General features: G+C 40.9%; 1 protein-coding gene across 1 annotated transcript in view; it reads left to right on the forward strand.

Annotated features, from left to right (window-relative positions):
• The window catches only part of ADAM23 (ADAM metallopeptidase domain 23), a 166552-nt gene extending 150779 nt beyond the window's left edge, over positions 1 to 15773 (forward strand). Inside the window, exons 25-26 of the mRNA XM_026492101.4 lie at positions 7653 to 7743; positions 14730 to 15773. Coding sequence (XP_026347886.1) covers positions 7653 to 7743; positions 14730 to 14778 — 140 coding nt within the window. The 3' untranslated portion in view covers positions 14779 to 15773. The remainder of the gene's footprint in view (positions 1 to 7652; positions 7744 to 14729) is intronic.
• The last annotated feature ends 4395 nt before the right edge of the window (positions 15774 to 20168 follow it).

Here is a 20168-nt window from a genome sequence, read left to right on the forward strand (position 1 = left end):
TAACCTAAGGATTTACCAGCTTTAAAATTTTTTTCGTGACTGAGTTTATTTTGTTTGAGTTCAGAAAAACTCCATGATATTTTTCATTGGCGGTATAAACTGACTGAAATAGTTTTCTTATATGAAATAATTTGTTTTTCATCTTTTTTAGACATTTGTCCTAATGTATCAGAAAATGAACTTAAATTTGTTTTTAATTTAATGAAAAAAAGTAAGGAGATCTGATTGTGTGTCTAACATTGAAATATGGAGCCAGAAAACACATATTTGTCTGCCATGCCACTATTATACTCTTAAGTATAAAGAGCATATTTAGCATTTATTTCTAATCTTAAATTTTAGCAAAATCAGAAATCCCTGCAGAAAGAACTTTGGCTTATAGAGTACAAATGATGGCTTTGATGTCTCCCGCCTTTGAAGTATTAAGGGATGCAGGATTATAGCCCCTTTGGTCATTAGAATCACATGGATGAAATAATGGGCCTTTTTGTTTCAGAAACTCTCTAAAAGTATGAAAAAAACCCAACTACTCAGTTTCAAAAGCACAATTTCACGCTGTCTGAAGCATGACTTGTCTGTGGAAGAATTCTACATATAAAGTAGAAAGTCTTATGAAAAGGAGGAAAGTTATAGTTTGTATCTTAATACTACACGCTTATTAAAAAATTCTGCCTTTTAGCACGCATGATCCTAGATAGGCAGAGAACCCAAATGATAATAATAAACCAACAAACAACAGAAATTAATGAATTAACAAAAATGAAGACATACTGCTAGGTGATAAAGAATTTCCACAAACAAGTTATAATGTGGAGTAAGTACGTTAAAAGAGTTAGGGAACGAAGTCGAGTCCCTAATAGGGGGACTGTGTTATTGGCTAGAGTCTTTATGAGTTCCGTCTCCAGGTTTGGTGGGAGGCAAAGAAAAATAAGGTGCATCATCATGGGCCTGGCATAGTTCCTGGAACAAAAAAAGACAGTTAGTAGATAACAGATGAACAAATGAATGAGTGAATGAACGAACAATTACAGTTATGTCATTAATAAATTAGTCCAGACGTAAAATGACAGCACAGCACAGGCCCCCAAAGGTTCAAGGGTTTGTTTTGTTTTGTTTTTTTAATAAGAAGATAAATCCTCTGTAGCTGTGAGGAGCAGCCGAACCCTCAGTTTTCAAATTTGTCCCCTGTAAAAATCCACCCACTTGTGAGCCACTCAAAATTAATTCATGTCAGTTTAAAAGCGGGTTGAGTCATGACCCGCTGGAAGAGATAGCCCTGTTAAGTGTCATGATAACGAGTCAAGAGTACTCTACATGCATTTTCCGTGTACCAGAAGTAAGGGTCGTGGGAGGGAAGGCGGGCGAACAAGGAGGAGGGGGGATACTTTTGAAAAAGCTCTTTTCCCACTTTATCTTGCTTTGCTGTTAGAGTGCGTATCAGTGAAGAATTTGGAGATAATCGTGCTCAGCAGAGATTGTAGACTGTTTATCTGGAATGCGTATTTGACTCAACGGTAGCTCCCCTGGTTAGTTTCTAAAACCCACATGACAGATGGCCTCGTTTTCTTGATTCCACAGTGAAAAGTTACATCCGTAGCAAACACAAAAGCCTCTTTAAATTGCTATTTTATTCATCATTCATGCAGTTACAGTTTTTAAAAGTTAACAAATATTCATTTAGCACCGTATTTTACCGGTGTGTGTATGTTTCCGACAATTTAGCATTATCAAGTGTTGTAGCTTATGTCAACATTGAAGAGGTGATAGGACTTTCACGCATTTTGGCTCTGAGGGCCAATGCCCAAATCTTAAGCGAAAAAAAGAAAAAAGAAAAAAAAATCACAAAATAATGTATCCTTGTTAATTTAGTATTTGGCAATGATTTTCTAAGATCTTAAAAAAAAAATGAGTACTTATATCTTTAATGCCTTCCAATCAATCCAGTATTAGCCTTCACAATTTGGAAATCTGAGATACAGTGTAGGTTCCTTTGGATTCTAATATATTGTCATATTTGGGAAACATCACCACCACCTTATATGTTGGTCTTCTTTCCATTCCCCTCAATGCCCTCAGTAGGCTTTGTTTTCTGTTGTGTTTCCCATCTATCTTTCTTTCTTTCTTTCTTTCTTTCTTTCTTTCTTTCTTTCTTTCTTTCTTTCTTTCTTTCTTTCTTTCTTTCTTTCTTTCTTTCTTTCTTTCTTTCTTTCTTTCTTTCTTTTCCTTCCTTCCTTCCTTCCTTCCTTTCTTTCTTTCTTTCTTTCTTTCTTTCTTTCTTTCTTTTTTGCTTTTTAAGAACAACTCAGGTTGTGCCTACCTAATGACAAAACTAGAGTCTCACTCATATAGTTTGCCCTGTGAGAAAATGCAGTACAGCTGCTCCCAGGGCTGGAGATCCAAGGTTCTCTTTCTTCTGTGGGAGAGTAGTTAGACAAAAAGGTCAATGAACCCAATATCAAGCCTTAAAAAATTGTGAGTTCCAATTGTGGTTCTTTGTTTTGCGTCATTGTCTCGCCGCTCACAGTCTGTGCGATGCAGCCTTACCGAAGTGAATCTCTCTTTTCAGTAGTAAAGTGATGTGAAGCCAGTACTTTGATTTGCGTGGAGATGAGGTAAAGTGTGTACGTGTCCACACGCTTGCACCGCCCCCCCCCCACTCAATCTTAAATAACCTGTCTTCCTGCTTCAACCCTGAACTGCATCTTGCCTGTGGAGAGCAGCCTGGGGACCTGTGGTCCTTGCAGGCCCTTCTTGCCATCTCCGAAATCTCTGCAGGGAAGTGGGGATGTGCGGGGATGGAGTGTCTCCACGCAGCAATCTACTCCTGGGCGCTCGGAAGCTTCCCGGCGACCTTCATTCTTCTCTCAGTGAATAGTTGATGCACGGGAAACTGTAAACAAAAAAACCTAAATGCCCAAATACTGGGGCAGAAACCCAAACATGACAGAGTTATGTGAAATGCACTCTTCCAGGTGAAAATACACTTCATTTCAAAGATACTCTGTTTTATATTTGTAAGGATTTTCACAGAATTGGATAAAAAGCTCTGAATTTTAAGAACACGTAGCTTCTTAGGCATATTTTGCAGTGTGAGAAGTTTATAAAGTATACTAATGGTTTGTTACTTTGTAATTAAAACCCAGACTTGCTGTTACGCAGTTTAAGAGACATTTTAATCCCAACTCCTTCCTTGTAGGAACAAACTCTAACGCCAATTAGATTATTTATGTGGTTAAGTGTATTTATAAGAGATGATGTTTTTAAGAAGGGTTTGTGGAGTTTGAAGTTAAATTATCCTCAAAATTATCGAAATTAGCCTTAAGTATTTTCAGTGTGTACATAGACCTTCATTTCAAATCTTAAAGGAAAGATGTCAGTATTTAACTGACTCTCAAAGCATTTCCTAAATAGATTATTTTGTGTGTTAGCAAAATCAGTGTGTAATTAATTTCCTATGTTAAAAAAAAAAATCTCCGTTTTCCCTCCACACAGTGAACATGGCCACAAGCAGGCTAATAGGTGCTGTGGCCGGCACCATTCTGGCCCTGGGGGTGATTTTTGGAGGCACAGGGTGGGGAATAGAGTAAGCATCTTTGTGAGTTTCAGAGTGTTTCTGTTTGGTTCCTGGTGTGTGAGCTGACCTTTCGTCCCTGACCCCTACCACGTGTTGTCTCGTTGACGTGTTTCCCGTGCTAGTGCAACCTGTGGTGTGATTTGGATGTGTTTGTGTCATGTGGTTTTCTCGTGCAGTGAAGAACCTTCTCCTGTCTGGAACAATGTGGGGCATAAAATAAGATTGGGGTGCTTATGATGTCTTCACAATTAAGATGATGGTCCAAAAGCTTCCATTGCTCCTCTACTTATAAAAGTAATTTTAAGATACAGACATTTTATTGTCATTATTTTTTATTGGCAAAAAAATGCTTTTATGCGAGTGTTTGATTAGGATTCCTTTAATGAGTGCAGTCTTCACTAGTCAAATAGACCCCCATATCCAATTAGGAATTATCAACCATCGTAGTGTCGTTTTAAGATAATCTGAATGATAGTCACTAATACCTTTTCCACTTAATTATAGTGATAGAGGAGGCTCTGGATTAATTTTTTAAAAGAAGATATGTAAGATATTGCCTTCATTTTTTTCATATAAAATAGATAATTCAAATTAGAAGTTTACATAAATATTTGGGACCTAGGATTATGAAGAAGAAAGAGATATTTATCCAGCCCTGCAAAACCTTCCGTGAACAATTGCAAATTATCTGGTGGTTTTGTCTTAAAAGTAGCTGGTGCATTAATAAGTAACTTGTGTGCCACTTGCCTGTTGATCTCTCCCAGAAATACAGGCTTTTCTGGCGCCTTTATTTAGGTTGCTCTGTACTTGGCCCACATCCTCAGAATAGCCGTCAGTGCTCCATGGGATAGTGCTTTCACGAGGTTGCTAACCTGTAGACCAAAAGATTATTGCAATGTTTCCCTCTTCTTCTAATTATAGAGAACATTTACAGATGACAGAAATAGCCCTTCACGTGCTGTCTTTGTGTTCACGGGTCTGGTGGGAACACTTCCCAGTGAGCCAAGCATGAGGTACGAGTATCTTAAGAAATCACCGGATACCCTGCACTCAACTGGTCCAAACGATGGGCACGTTGATACTATGACACACATTCTTCCTTAGTCCCAGTAATTACAGCCCACAGGTGCTCTTCCATTCGGGGTCTGGGAGACCCCAGTCAGAGGGACACAGGCCCAGAGGTCCTGCTCTGTGTTGAAGATGACTCGAACCTTCTCTCCCCTGGTTTGAAGGACTTTGACTTGACTTGCCCCTGCTCACTCACATCCCACTGGCACTCACATCCCACTGGTAGGGACTGTGAAGCTAGTTAACTCGGCCGCTAGAAACACGGGAAAAGATATTTTGTTTCTCTTTACTTGTTAGAAAAGAGAGTAGTATGGCAGAGGTAACATCTTTAGAGAAAACAAACTCTGTCTTGTAAAATTTCACCTTGGATCTGCTGACTGGATTATATATAGAAGTAACATTCCTTTTCCAGGGGAAATTTTATATATACGTTTATGTGAAATTCCTCCTTGAAGAAAGGTAGTTTAAAAAAAAGAAAAGAAAAGAAAAGAAAATCATTCCAATGGTGTTTTTTTTAGATTATTTATTGACCATAATTGTGATTTGCTGCAATGTGCCAACTAAGGGATGAAGTTTAATAATTTTCCCTTTGAGCCTTAGAGATAGGCAAACCGCAAGGCATTTGTTGTAAAGCATGGTCCTTGTTACCAGCCTTTGTTCTCATCCTCCCTTCCCGTCTTGTTGGTTTGTGCCTATTTTTGGTTGTGACAGGTAAGTCCATATAAGTGTATTTTTTTCTAAAAATAGATTTGTTATTACCCTTGGTTGATGCACTATTTTAGTTTATTAGCTGATTGTTTTCCTTCGATTTCTAAATTTTGCCATAATTGCTAAATAATAAATATAGTTTTTTAAAAAAAATCGGCAATAGTACAGTACAAATAGTTTTAACACCTCCTGGCTTAGCTGATAGTGTCATGTTCATTTAGTCACTAAGGATTCCACGGACGGAAGGTTTGGGCTTTTTTGTGTGTTTGGGGTTTTTTTGGGGAGGGAGGGGAGTGGGGGCTTTTATTTCTACTCCTTAGTTTATAATTGTAAATCGGGAATCATTTCTCATGAATTATGTATTGATTCTAATCCCAGCCTGTTTTCTGAGTTAGTAAAGTGCAAATCGTGCCTAAAGCATCATGTACACAGAAATATAAATATTTTCTCAATGTTTGTTTCAAAATGTGTTTCCGTGCGGGAAGGAAATATATATAAATGGAATGTTTCAGTAGAGCAGGGGTTAGCAAACGTTCTGTAAGGGGCCAGTAGGTAAATAGTTTTGACTTTGCAGGCGACAGGATGTTTGTCACAACCTTGTGACTCTGCTGTCTAAGCGCAAAAGCACCTGGTAAACCACATGAAAATGAATTAGTGTGGCTGCCCTCCAGTCAGATTTCTTCGCAGAAACAGGAAGTGGGGCCAGATTTGGCCGGTGGGCTGTAGCTTGCTGACCCTTGATTTATAGCACAAGCGTTGGAGTCAGACAGATCTGTGTTCAAATCTTGCCTCTGTCACTACATTCTAGAAGCCACTGTTTCTTCTTCTATTAAACAGGGGTAGTCCTAATTCCTACCTCGTTGGTTTTTGTGAGATCCCAAGAGCTAGTATTCGTCACGTGCTTAGAATCACACCTGGCACGTAGTAAGTGCTGGATGCAGAGTGACCAGCCTGCTTTTCTTTCTTTCTTATTACTGGTTATTAGAATTCGTGCATTTCTGAAGGCTACTGAGATGTGTGTTCCGTAGGACCTCAGTGGTTAGTCCTAAGAATGTGTCACAAGCCCAGGAGCCTGAAGAGACCACAGCCCCACACCCCTAACCACGGCTGTCCTCCCAGCTTTCTACTCGCCCTCGCAAGCACCGGGGGGTCTCAGAGTTAAAAACACGTGACGCACACAACTTTAGTCCTGCTGAAAGTGGCATCCGTTTATGTACTCAGTTGAGGACACCGATGTGAGCAGAAAAGAGAATTTTTTTACAGAAGTGAATATATTCGCAAAGTCGAGGGGTTTGGGGAAAGTACCAAAATTGGCTTTGTGACTTCTGGAACAGGATATTCAGCTGTTAGGGGCCCTGTAGCTATGTATTAGCATCCCAAAGGATATGATGATATTCGTAATAATTCTTGTACTAAAGTTAATGTCGCTTACACCGACAAATCGCGAGCTAAGGCGTTTTCCTGTGAGTAGAGAGGATGCGCTGTCCTGTGTATCACCTCTGACTCAGACAATTGATGGAAACTCCACCTTGTGTTTTCTATCTTGCCGTCCTTTCTGCTCCCTTTTAAAAATCTATCTCCAAGCCTCAGCTTGCACATGGGAACTTGAAAGATAGTCTCAACTGAACCTGCAGAATCTTTTTTCCATTTGCCACAGAATTCCCCAGTTGAGTTTTGTGCTTCCTTCCTATCCTGTCTTTGGAACCTCCTGCCGTAGTTTCAACGCTCGACGGGTCTGTACAGTGAAGAAATGCGGCTCTGAGCGCGAGGCATCGAAGTCAGATCTCTATTAGTAACACCCTTCTGACTTTGAAATGTGCACTGTTTCCACGTGGGGGATTAAAAAAAATAAAATGTCGTCTTCAGACCAGTTGGCATGCTGCTTGAAAGAGCACTGGGTTAGGATATTGTCCCTCTTTTCCCGCCCTCATTGGCCAGTCAGGTCGAGCTAGTTCCAACGCATCCGTGTTCGTGATGTGCTCTTTCGCTTGTTTGAGTCATGATATTGGGAAGGAGGAGGAGAAGAAAGACGGGCGGCGCCGGCCGCTTCACATTCTGTGGAAGGTGAATTTAAAGGAACTGAGTTGTGCAGAAGCTTGAGGTGTAGAGCCATTCCTAGCCCAGCAGAAGCTCTCCATGGCATCGGAAGCGCCATTAAGCTAAGGAGATAAAGGCGATTGAAGTCTTTAGCGATTTTTTTTGTGCAGGGTATTTACTTCCTGAAACCGCTTAACTGCCTTTCCCTTGTGGTAATGACAGTCGTTGGCTCATATGACTTTCTTCCCATGATCCTTTGTCACAGGTCCTAGTGCCACCAATCTCATAATAGGCTCCATCGCTGGTGCCATCCTGGTAGCAGCTATTGTCCTTGGGGGCACAGGATGGGGATTTAAGTAAGCAACGGCGCATGTCTGCTTCTCGGTGGCTCTGGCACTTCTCTTTTCTGCTTACATAACCAAGTTTTGAGTTCCTGCTACGAGATTGCAAGGTTGAGCAGTAAACTGCTACAAGTAAATATTTTTATTGAGAAATGGGTTAGAGAAGAAGAGACATGGAACCTCAGATGTCATCTTCAGGCTAGTGGGAGAACAGGACATGGAGAAGGCACTCACATGCACGAACTTAAGGAGAACAAAGTAGAGGTTCTTCAGGGGAAGACGCTCCAGCTTTTAGGAGCAATGCTTTTTATACATGATGATCAGGAAACTAGGTAGTCGGAAATAAGTGGATATAAATCCTTTGTATCTGTTCAAAACTGATTTGTTGAGATTTTCACAACCTAAGTAACAATTTATTTGTTCATTATTTTTTCACACGTAACACGTTATACGTAGCTTTGTAATTTGAAAAGCTTCATTATTTTATTAAAAATAGATTTAAAAAATGTTATTAATTCCCTAACCAACTGAATTGGTTTCACATTGGAATTTGAAATCTGTGGCATTGTGATACTTAAATATTTTCTAATTAACTGCACATTAACTGGTATGTTTCCATAGTGACCTTTTAGTTTGGACTGTGCATCGATCACTGAACTGAGTTTGTTCAAATGGACATGGCAGATATTCACAAATTAACCTTAATTATGATCAAAATTTGTAAAGCTAATATATCAAGGTTAGATGTTTTCATAGCTCATATTCATTGGATAATTGCTTTTTATATCTTTTCATACTGTGGTGGCTTGATTATTATGATTTGTAGATGAGACTTCCTGTGCCAAATACTCCCTATGATAAATTAAGTCCCAACCAGATCTGTAAAACAAATTTCAGTGGGAAATAAGACCATTACCTAAATTGAAAACCCACTTTGCCTCCATCTGGTTACTCAGTAGAGGAAGTTTTTTACTTGAATTATCTGAATAGTTGCATTAATTAATGAACTTTATGCTACTTTACATTTTGAATCCTGAATTCAAAATATTGAAACCAGATAAAATATTACTAGAAACTGACTATGAAGGAAAAACAAACCACACGATGATTTAAATACATTCAACATTTTTTGCTAATTTTGTTATCATATTAAGATTCAATGAGTAAGCCTACAAGTTGTTGAGTGGCTTCAATTTGGAAAGTTCTTATCAAATGGTACTTCCTTTCTACAGAGATTCTTGTAAACTTGAACTTGTTTGCTGAAACAGTAGTCTTGGCATCATTGTGTTTTAAAAACACACACAAAATGGGCAACTCAAATTTGAATTTCTCATTGTGGTATTAACAAAACATTGCCCAGGTAATGAGTCACTTATGGTACCTAACAACAACAACAACAACAACAATGACAAAATACATACATATTTTTGTTGTTGTTGTTTGGTTTTGGCCAGCCTGATTCAAGCAAGAATTTTTCTTGGTCCCATATTACTGTAAAAAAGTCACTGCACATTATGGTAGTTCCATGATCTGTTATTTTGTAATGCTCCCTTGAACTTTTTCATAAACATGCTTCAAGAAAAATAAACTTCGCTTGTGCCCAAGCTTAAGCCTTCTTGGCATCAGGAAGCTTCAGTTTCAAGGACTGGAAAACAGTCCTGCGCATCTTTTGCTATCCAGCCACACACAATGCCAAATTTGCCATCTTGGCCTTCGGAGACAAGAACACTGTTCTGTAGCAGGACCTCAAAACAGTGGCCTGGCCTAGCGCACAGCTTGAATTGCATGTTTCTTTGGGGAAAAATGGAAAAGCCTTTGTCACTGTGTATATAAGTGGATTAAGCCCTGTGCAGATTATTTATATCTGAGAGAGATGTCTAATCAGCAGAAGAATAGAGAAAAGGAAGGGGAGGTGGACACCTAGTGAGATGAGAAACAACCCCTGCTAACCGCCGAGTGGGGACTACGGTGCAGACATGCGTACTGCTGCGCTAAGCCAATGCCCCTCCCGTGCCCTGTGACCCCAGCAGTTACTGTAAAGGAAAACATTGTAGGGAGGCACACGAGAATGTGAAGATCTCTGTGCCCTAAAGCAAAGAAAAAAGAAAAGACCGAATGATTCTTCAATGTTAGGAGTTTGAACTTGGAGGGGCCTCTGCTCTTTGTGATGACTCTTGGTTGCTATCTGAGGATCTGAATTTGCTTTAGATTTTAATAGTAGCCATGGGGTTTATATTAAACGTTAAATAACTACTTCTACTTTGCAAAAGGCTATGGATGCCCAATGATGCAGGTTAGGTTCCCCCTCACTTGGGCAATTTTGGAGACTATTGGTCTAGAAGTTATTTGCTAATTGAACTGAAAGTCTTTGAGTTTTTCATTGAGTTCAGTGTAAACACAAAAGAGGGTCATTTAGGATCAGAAGTTGAAAATAGTTTGTAAAAGAGATTGCTCTAAATACTGTCATTGGATATCCTTCCTGGAATTGTGTTTTACTAGAAAGAAAAGAAAAGCAAGTAGCAAAGTCACCTGAAGAACTGGAGGGTACATAAAATTTTAGGTTAAAGGAGAACATATTAACTGCTCAGGGGAAGTATTGCTTTTTCCTAAAGTCACATTTCTTGGGGTGGAACACTGTGAGTCATTTAAATGCGGAAGAAGTGTCGTATCATACACAAACTGTTCAAATATAAATGAGAAAACAGCTATACTCTGACCCCTGACAATGTCTGCCATTCTCTATAGATTTTTTCTTAAGTCATATTTCCTCTGAAATAGGTGGTAAAAAGCACAAGTCTATGTGAGTGTGCACGCATGTGTGACTGCACCTTCGTGTGAATAAACGATAATGAAGTTTGGTCAAGATAATTGTGATAAAAAAAACAATATAAGTCTAGATGAAATCTTTCTAGCAGAATAATAGAGTCTGCAAGCTTTGCTTAATGCAAACAAGAATTCCATAAGCAATGTCATTAAACTCCCGAGAAGAAAAAACATGCTCTATTTGGTAGGTTATTTTATTGAACGTATTCTGATGCGTGAGGTAATGTGTAGTAACTTCAGTTAATCCCATACTCCAGAAGCAGTTAGTTTATGGATTCTCAGTCTTTGGAGTGTTAGTACTTTTCTCTGAGAAATCCTGTGAAAAATGGAGGTAGGTTCTTGGCACACCGATATGTCCAACTTTTCCCCCAAATCTGTATCTATTTACAAGCCCACTGCTCCCATGTTCCTTTTCCTCTCCATCACCTATACACACACAGTAAAGCTAGGGACTGTGCTGCAGAGTATTGCAAACCTCGGTCCTGGTTGACTCATGAAGACTCATAGGCTCTGTGCAGTTTTGAATAATAATGCTGCTTGATTTGATTTTTAGGGCTGTTGCTTTTACTAGACATTAGAAAAATCAAGTAGGTGCAGGACCATTTTAGTAGCATCTTCTCTAAATCTTAGGAAAGGTAACAAATACATGAAAAGAGGATTTCATGTTTCCATTTGAAAATGAACAGAATTGCTGTTCCCACCGTGGACATGGCTTTTTATCTGCCATTCCCTAAATTTGAATGTAGGAATGAGATGTGAGCAATATAGTTATTTACATGCCTATGAAGTAGGTGAATATCATAGCGGTGGTCGTCAGAAAGAGAAATTCTAGGTGATAATAGGAAGAGAACTTGAAGGTAACAGTGACACAGTTTGTTGACTGGATTTGAGGCGGAGTCTTGAGCTCTTCCAACCATGTTACCCCGCCTCAGACTATGGAGCCCTATTACCGCATCCCGCTTTCCCACCACTTGCTCTCTCAATGTAATTCAGTGGCAGTAGTGGTCATATGCCTGGCAGAGCTGCTGTCGACATTAACACTGTTACTTTAATAAGTCTGTGTAGTAACCGTGATTTCCTCTCTATGAGAAGTTACTTGGGTTACAAGTTCTTACTGAGCCTGATTTTGACCGTAAGCAATTCTGTTTGGCCTGTGTTCCATTTCAGAGGACATACTAAAGAAAAGGTTAAAGAAAAGGTACTCACATAAATGATATGTGGAGGATCGTATCTGAGTTTATCACAAGGAAAGTTGAATTTTTGAATGTCGAGTTGGATGAAATTTGAAAGGAATTTGATATTACTAATTATATTTTCTCAGAAGAGTAAATGTCTTGCTTTGTTTTTGATTTTTGTAGAACTAGGAAATGGAATCGATTTTAGCTAGTCTTTCTATGAGGAAAACCAAGCTGCTGCTTATCTGAATTCCATGAGCATATCCCAGTGGGAAACAAGGAGCCTAATTCCTTTAAGTTCAGCAACTCCTGGGTTAGGCACCTTCTCACTCAGACCTAGCAGGCTGGCCAGGAAGACCCAAGGTCAGCTCCCTGACTCAGCCCTCTGGGGAAGTGAACACTGTCAAAGGTGGCCTAGCAGGGGTCCCCGTAGGAGGGGTTGAGTGAAGGGTATTTGGTAGGTGGTGATGACTCACTGTGGAAAGATAGGAAGGTGATAGCAGTGGGTAAATATATAGCCTTGAAAGAACTAAAGGCTTTATGGACCAACGATGGCTGTTGTTACCTGAAGAGCTTTGTTTTAATTTTGTACAGATGGATATGTATATAACATATATTGTAGACAAAAGTACGGGTTTTTCAGACATCATAAAGATTGATGAAAACTGGGTCAATGCAAAGCTTACGGATTGTGCTAATACTGTGTAATGATCCAGAGATACCTTATGGGTTATGATGAGAAAGTTCATTGCCTTCCCAATCCTAGTGAGCAGAGGGAATTCCAATGAAACAGTTGTGAAAGGGAGACAGCGACCATCTACCTGTGATGGTTGTGCTTTCCCATTAATGGAAGAAAAAGATTTTTTTTTCATGTCGAAAATTCAGGGCAGGCAGTTCTCAGTATATGGTGAGTTCTCACAGTTCACCGTGGCAGTTCTGCACTTGATATGTGAGGAACCCTCACAGTCAGCCTGCCACGGGAGGGTCCTTCTGCATCCTCCTCACAGGGCCCTGCCTTCCTCCTGCTCGGACATCTGTGGAGGAAATACAGTGGACCCTAATGGTAGGAGGAAATAGAGGAAATACCCTGTTGGTATTCAGAGTCCATTTTCCTGTAGAAATACATGGCTCTACAGGGTGGCGTGGCCTCCTGGGGACCCATTCACCCTGTAGAATAGATTTCCCTTAAAATAATGCAATCTAAACTTCAAACACCGACTTTGAAAAGGAGCACGAGCTTTTGGACACTGGAGGTTGACTGTATGCCAGGCTGAAATGGAAAGTCAGACCTCCATTTAAAAATGAGCGGGATTGCAGTGAAGACCTGGACATGGCTGTTTATCTGCCGTTCCCTGAATTTGAATAAGGGAATTTAGACGTGAGCGATGTAGTCGTTTACATGCACATGCTAGCTGGCTTAATTGTTCCTCAATATTCGTTTTTAATTGAATGGACATTAGTTTCACATTTCTCTCCAGTTTCAGCAACAGATAGCTGCCTTGGTTGGAGCCCCTGGTCCTTCAGGGTCAAGCAGTCCTTGTTTTTCCCTGTGTGACTGCCAGGTAGAGTTGTTCCTTACACACCTACTCTTAAGGGCTGTCAGTGTGGGTGGGTAGTAGACGCAGGTCCTGTGCTCTGAAGCAAACGAACTCTGTGCCAGGTGCATTATGGGAGATGTCCCTTTTGGATCCCAAAGCAGCAGCAGTGCCTGCTGTCAAGAATGACTCCAAAGAGGGTTGTTGTAGGTGACAGGGACTGGGGGAAAGCAGGAAGTAGCACTGTTGCAAATAGTGTTTGCACCAATGGGTCACCTGCTAGGCCAACAAACCATAGGCGTAGGCCATTAATGAAGCCATTTTAATGAAAACTTTTAAAAGAAAAGGGAGATTTTCTTTAAAAGGGAGATTTTTTTTTTTTAATTTTTGTTCTTTCAAAAGAGAAGTATCAAAGTGGTCATCTTGGGAGAAACGAGAACTTTGCGGGATGCCTTTATACATATTTTGAGCTTCAGTATTGTTTTTATTTAGAATTACGTGGGGCGGGGGCAGGAGGAGCACACTGTAATTTTTTGGCACTTAGGGCTGGAAGGGTGTCCAGCTGGCCCTGAGTGGACAGGGGAGAGAGGGATCTCGGGGGCTCCTCGGGCTCCCGTCTTGCATGACGCCTCGGTGGCAGCGTTGCACCCGCCCAGTGCGCAGACTAAATGCATGAGCCCCCTTGCTTGGTGCCCCACATGAAGCCAGACCATGGGGAGGTTGCAACCGACTTCTGTTGTTGCCTTGTAGTGTCTTGCTGGTTCTTTTCTTTTTCTCTTTTTCTACATAGGAACCACTTTTTAGGAGACTGGACACTGTGAGCAAGTCATTTTAACTTGCTCATTTCCACTAAGCTTAACTGCTGCATTTGCTTAACCAACCCGAGCCTGTGTCCATTCTCCTTGGAGTGTACTGTCTTACCGTGCGCTCTGGTTTTCCATTTATTCTATATGAAAAATGCTTGTTCCATGGTGGGGTAAGAGCTCACACATCAAGGCAGCAAGATAACTGGGTAGAACAAGGCTCTTTGCCCTTTTGGCAAAGGCTGACCCACTGATCGAGAACTCTCGAGTCCTGGAAGGAAGCAGCTAGGAGCCCTTCAGAGTGTTGCGTAGCTCCCCTAAGACCCCCTAGAATGGGGGAAGAGCTCTTCCTGTCATGTTCGTCTGCTTAAAATTAGCCCTATCCTTTACTTCTGAATTAAGAAACCAATTGGGCCACGGAGGCTTCCAATGATTTAAAATGAACAACTCGAAGCTCCTTTCGATCTTTACAAATGCGTGTGCTCTAGTTGTCAAGACATTCAGACGTGTGAGCTGTTCTGTGTCTCCGGTTATTTTGGGAAGTCTGCCCCCGTGTGAGTTGATTACTTTGCTCTGGAACTAGCGTTGTCATTATCCTCACCCTCCTCTCCTCACGATCTGATTAATATTGTGGATTTTTCCCTCTCTGCCTGCAACTCTGGAAGAAATGTCAAGAAGAGGAGGTTCGATCCCACCCAGCAAGGCCCGATCTGAGTCAGCGGCGGCACTGGGTGAGCGGTGCCTTGCACTGTTGGATTCGGGCTGTGACAGACCCGCTGCCCCGTTGCCGGAACTGTTAAGTCTGTAAGCAAGACCACTGGGTGGTAATGACCACAGGACCAAAGTTGGGGGACAGGGATGGGGTACAAGGAAACTGTCCTTTTGGAAAATAATTTCAAAGAACCCCTCTCCCCACCTGTCAAGAAAAGGGGATAAAAGACAATGTTATAAAAAGAACTATTTCAGAATCTTTTTTTCTATCTAAAGGAAGAAGGAACAATAACAAAAAATTAAGTGCAATAAAAGAACCATTAAAAAATAGCAAATGATTTTTTTTCTTTCCTCAGCCTGCTGGCACTTACTATCTTCTAAATGATTTGGCATGATTTTTTTGTTCTCTTCCTACCAATGACACACTCCAGTGGCATGAAGATCTCATTTTCGAAAGGGTAAAATCCGCATGGCATATCTACAACAAGCAGCTAGCAAGCCAATCCACAGCAAACCTGCAGCTGAATTCCCAAGGTGAAGACGGCCGGGGAACACACGGAGGCTGCCTGGCCCTCACCCCCTCGTCTAGGCCGGGCCACGAGAGACTCCATGGACCCCTGCTCTTGTTGAGTCCCTTTCCCCTCGTGTGTTCGCCTGGACCAAGCATCCTTTGGAAATGGGAGCTGGAATTTGAACAATGATGCTATTGTATAGTTCTTTTATAAATGTAAATATGGAAATAAGAGATTTTGACACATCATTTTCACTTGTCTGTACTGAAATATTTTTCTTGTAAAGGTTCTCTGTAGATTTGAGTTTATTGTTTGCTCCCCATCTTTTGGGTTCTTTTCGCTGTTTTCTCTCTCTCTTCTCTGGTAATGCGTTGTTTAGTGATTTGGGGGCTTGCTTTAAAAAGACAGATGTAGCCACAGATGCAGGGAGTTTGGGCACAAAACAGGTGCAAGTTAAAAGGAAATGCTTGAACAAAATGAAATGCCTGAAACCAAAAATAAGCAAAAGTGGCGGGGGGGGGGGGGCGGGATACAAACAACTAAATAACCCATATTAAAAACACAAAAATTATGTAAATGCAAATATATGTACTGACAAGTCTAACATTTTTTGATGTCATTATAAATGTATGTATATAATGTAAGAAAGTAGACACCCTCTCAATGAATCACAAAAGTGCCAAGCTCATGATTTGCGTTTTTGGTTTTGACAGTTTTCTTTCCCTGTCTTTAATGTGAAAGGAGGATAAACTTAAAGCCTTAAATTAAAAAAATAACTTTTCAATGTCAAAAACTGGGGGAAAAAGTTAAGCTTTCCATCTGATTCACATCTCGTATTGTCAGTATCTCATTCATGCTTCACCTTCCTGCATGGAAGTACGTGTGGTAGGAGCCCACTGGCAAGCCGGTCCTGGACAAGAGGCAGTGGTTGTCCTCTTGTGAGCATTGCTGTCGTGGGCTTTACGTCAGTGTGTTGTGTTTTCAACAAATCTTGTTGGGGGCCTGTAGTGTGTTACTGGTCTGTGGAATGTTCTAGAATGTGATGGGATTCTACTCTTCACAAATTCGTGATCTTCTTTTGACTCCAGGCAGTTGTGCTGATGTAATCTGGGTTCCCAAGTCCCTCCGAGTTTCCTTCACCGGCACCGCTTTCCTCTTCCATGTATGATCAAGATAGCTTCCGTTCAAGTGTTCAGTATATACACGAATAAAGAAATTTGGTCCTGACTTGGTTTTGAATGTAGAAACTTGTACGTGAGTCCTTCAGTCAGCACCCACTTAGAGACAAGCTTTCCTGAAGCCCCCCCGAGAGCCTGCACTTCCCCAACATCCTCTTTTGAGGAACAGGACACACCGTTGTACTATTCACTTCATGGCCACCAAATGAGTTGCTAGATTTGGCTTTCAGTCCCTTTCCAGCAAGATTCCTGACACCGGTCTCACAATTTTTGCTTTGATTTTGGAAAGGATAGTGTGCTAAAAATGTACTGCTTAAAACTGTGGGTTTTTTCCAGGGCTAGTTAATTGAGACAGTATCACGATAGAGCAGAAACCTTAATTTCGGTTTGTTCTGGGAGGTCATCACCTGACATCCTAATTCCGTGACTGCTTTCGGAGTCCTGGGTGCCCCCCAGCTCTGCAGTCAGTACCCAGAACCAGCTGTCTATCCATGCTGCAGTAACAAGGCTAGCTCCAGGGCGTGTCAGCCTTGTTCTCGGCTGCCTGAGGCACGGTTTGTGACCCTCCACCCGGAGGAAACTCAGATTACTTGGCATCTCTTCCTGTCACTGTATTGTTTATGTCCTTGTTGCTGGATCCGACTCACTCGCGGGTTCCACGGATTCCACGCGTCACTGAGTACACCGCACACATCTCACTGCTCTTCCAGAGGCACCAAGGTGACTTCACAGAAACAAAACCATGGTGGTTACAAAACAAGTTAAATCTCTATTATTAACTTTTGAGCATTTCACAGACAACATTGTAAGTGTGCGATGTTACGTTTTAAATCAGACCACAGTGGTCCCCAAATATTATGTACATAATGGCAAATGTCAGTGTAACTTTTTGTCACACTGACAGTTTCATAGGTAACCAAACCTATGTTCCAGTGTTAAATTATCTGTGTGTATATGTAAAATACACAAGCTTTAAGCTACGTGTGTATGAATAGGAAAGATAATGCAACCATACCAACCGTAAACAATGGATTATAATTATTTTTGGTGGTATTCGGTTATGTCGTTCCGAACTCTTTGCTGTCTTTTCTCTTGCACATGCCATTCATTTGCTGATTTTTGTGGTGAGAATCGTCCTTTCTATTAATTTGAGCTCAAAGCACAAGCGTATCGCCGTCTTACTGTTACCCAACAAGAGTTAGCGTTAAGCGATGACGAGTTCCCATTTCATCCGCTCTTCTTTGCTGCATTAATTAACGACACCTGGATGAGGAGGTCTGCGCTAACTTCATCGCTCACCTGGGATACTGCATGAGCCCACTGAATTAGTGCTACTCCTGTTAGATAAATGATCAGTACACATAGGTGCATGTTATGAAACATGAATCACATAGAGCTGTGGAGTTTTCCCAAGTAGTACGTTTTTTGTTTTCGTTTTTGTTTTTACTATGCAAAGATGAGAAATGCACAAACTTCTCAAAGACTCCAGTGTCTGAAGAACTTTACGAACAATACTTGAACCTTTCTTTAAAGTCATCCCATCATATTTTATAGTCATTGTTGCTTCCATTGTTAATTTTCGTTTTTAAATAGTTTGTAATTTTTTAAGTGTACAACCTGAGGTTTTGTTTGAAGTTAATAAACTCATTCATAATCTCGTTGGCTGCCTATGAATGGAGATTCAGTAGTCATTGTATGCATCTTTTAGTCAAGTGTGTATTAAAATCTTTGTTAACATAGACTGTTGTAGCTTTATACTTTGATCAATTTTCTTAGGACCCCTTTTTTGTGTTATCTTGTGGTGTTGATTAAATGGCCACGTGTCTGATATCAAGAGTTTTAGCATGGGCTTCTCAGTCAGGCTCACTGAAAATTTAAGCAGCCAATGGAGCAAAATAAAATCTCTGATTCATGAGAAACATATTCCTGATTAGAATTCAGTTTCATTGGATTTATTGGAAATGCTCTGCCTCTTTTAAATCGGGGGGGGGGAACCCTCCTTAGGATCATACCATTAACTTTTTTTCCCCAAGATTTAATTAATTTATTTATTTGACACAGAGAGACACAGCCAGCGAGAGAGGGAACACAAGCAGGGGGAGTGGGAGAGAAAGAAGCAGGCTAATAGCGGAGCAGGGAGCCCGATGCGGGGCTCGATCCCAGGGACTCTGGGATCACGCCCTGGGCTGAAGGCAGATGCCTAACCACTGAGCCACCCAGGCGCCCCCAATTTTTTTTTCTTTAGTGTCTCTCTTCTGCATCTAAAGGGGATGGCTAGTAATAAGACCCACACTTTTGACCTGGTACTGAATTTACAATCAAGCTATAAAGAGAATAGAAGTATTTGGTTATACAAATCGTTTTATCAAAAACATTCGAAGGAAGGAGTTTCCTCGCACCTCACATGGGAGTGGTCACCAAATGATATTCCTTCTTTACAGAGGTCTTTCGGTCTGTCTCCTCCATCCTTGGCTTGGCCTCAGCAGACACCGGTAACTCACATACATTTACCACACGGGCATGCAGAGAGGCGGCTCTGACCACATCGTTCTTCTGCTGGAAGCTTGCAGGGACTCTTGATCTCCTCTAGGATGAAGTTCAAACTTAACTAGTGTGACCGAAACTTTTGCCTGCCTTTCATAGCCTCCACCTTGCTTAGTTTTCTAGCATCATCAGCTTATCCTCTCAGTCCCCTTACTTCAGATTCCCATGCAAGAGCCTCTTCTGCCCAAGCTGAATAATCTCACGGAAATTTCATGTCCATTCACCATAATTCATTCATCTCTATGTCATTTCATGTAATAAAAGAAATACAGAAACACTTTAAAGTAACACAAATATCACACTTTAAACCAGAAAGCATGTAAGAGTACCATTTAAGTTTGAGTTTAAAAGAATTATCTGATTTTTTTGATGCCTTTTCCTTAAAGTCGTTCTGTTTTTGAGGTTGACATTGAAATGAGTTCTACCCCATGCTCCCTTGGATACTGACCGAGAAAGGTGGTCTGAAACCAGAAACTCCCTAAACACAGAACAGCAGCCTTAGAGTTAAAACTTTGATGTGAATGAGTAGGTAATCCATATGCTTACAATGGAATTCTGTCTTTTTAAGATTTTATTTATTTATTTGAGAGAGAGCACGAGCAGGAGGCAGAGGGAGAGGGAGAGGGAGAAGCAGACTCCCCATTGAGCAGAGAGCTCCACGTGGGGCTGGATCCCAGGACCTTGGGATCATAACCTGAGCAGAAGGCAGACACTTAACTGACTGAGCCACCCAGACGCCCCTCACAATGGCATTCTTAAGTCACTTTTGAAATTTAAGATAGGCACACTTTAGGTTAATGTGCAAGGATTAGGGACTTCCATTTATCAATTTACTCATTCAACAAATATTTATTAAGCCTCTATGCCAGGAACTTCTCGTGGAAATTGAGGGAACAGAAGGAAATCCTTGGTCTAAATTTGCTTACGATTTAGCAGAGAGAGATCCATGATCAATGTAACAGACAACATCATGAATGGGACAGATGAGAACTGATACGGAGCAGGTGGGAGAGGGATGCAGGAAGGCTTCCTAAAAGAAGTGAGTTTTTTTTTGTTTGTTTGTTTGTTTTTTTAATGATTTTTTATTATATTATGTTAGTCACCATACAGTACATCCCCGGTTTCCGATGTAAGGCTCGATGATTCATTAGTTGTGTAT

This window comes from Ursus arctos, unplaced genomic scaffold (assembly GCF_023065955.2).
Source record: "Ursus arctos isolate Adak ecotype North America unplaced genomic scaffold, UrsArc2.0 scaffold_1, whole genome shotgun sequence".
Lineage (NCBI taxonomy): Eukaryota > Metazoa > Chordata > Mammalia > Carnivora > Ursidae > Ursus > Ursus arctos.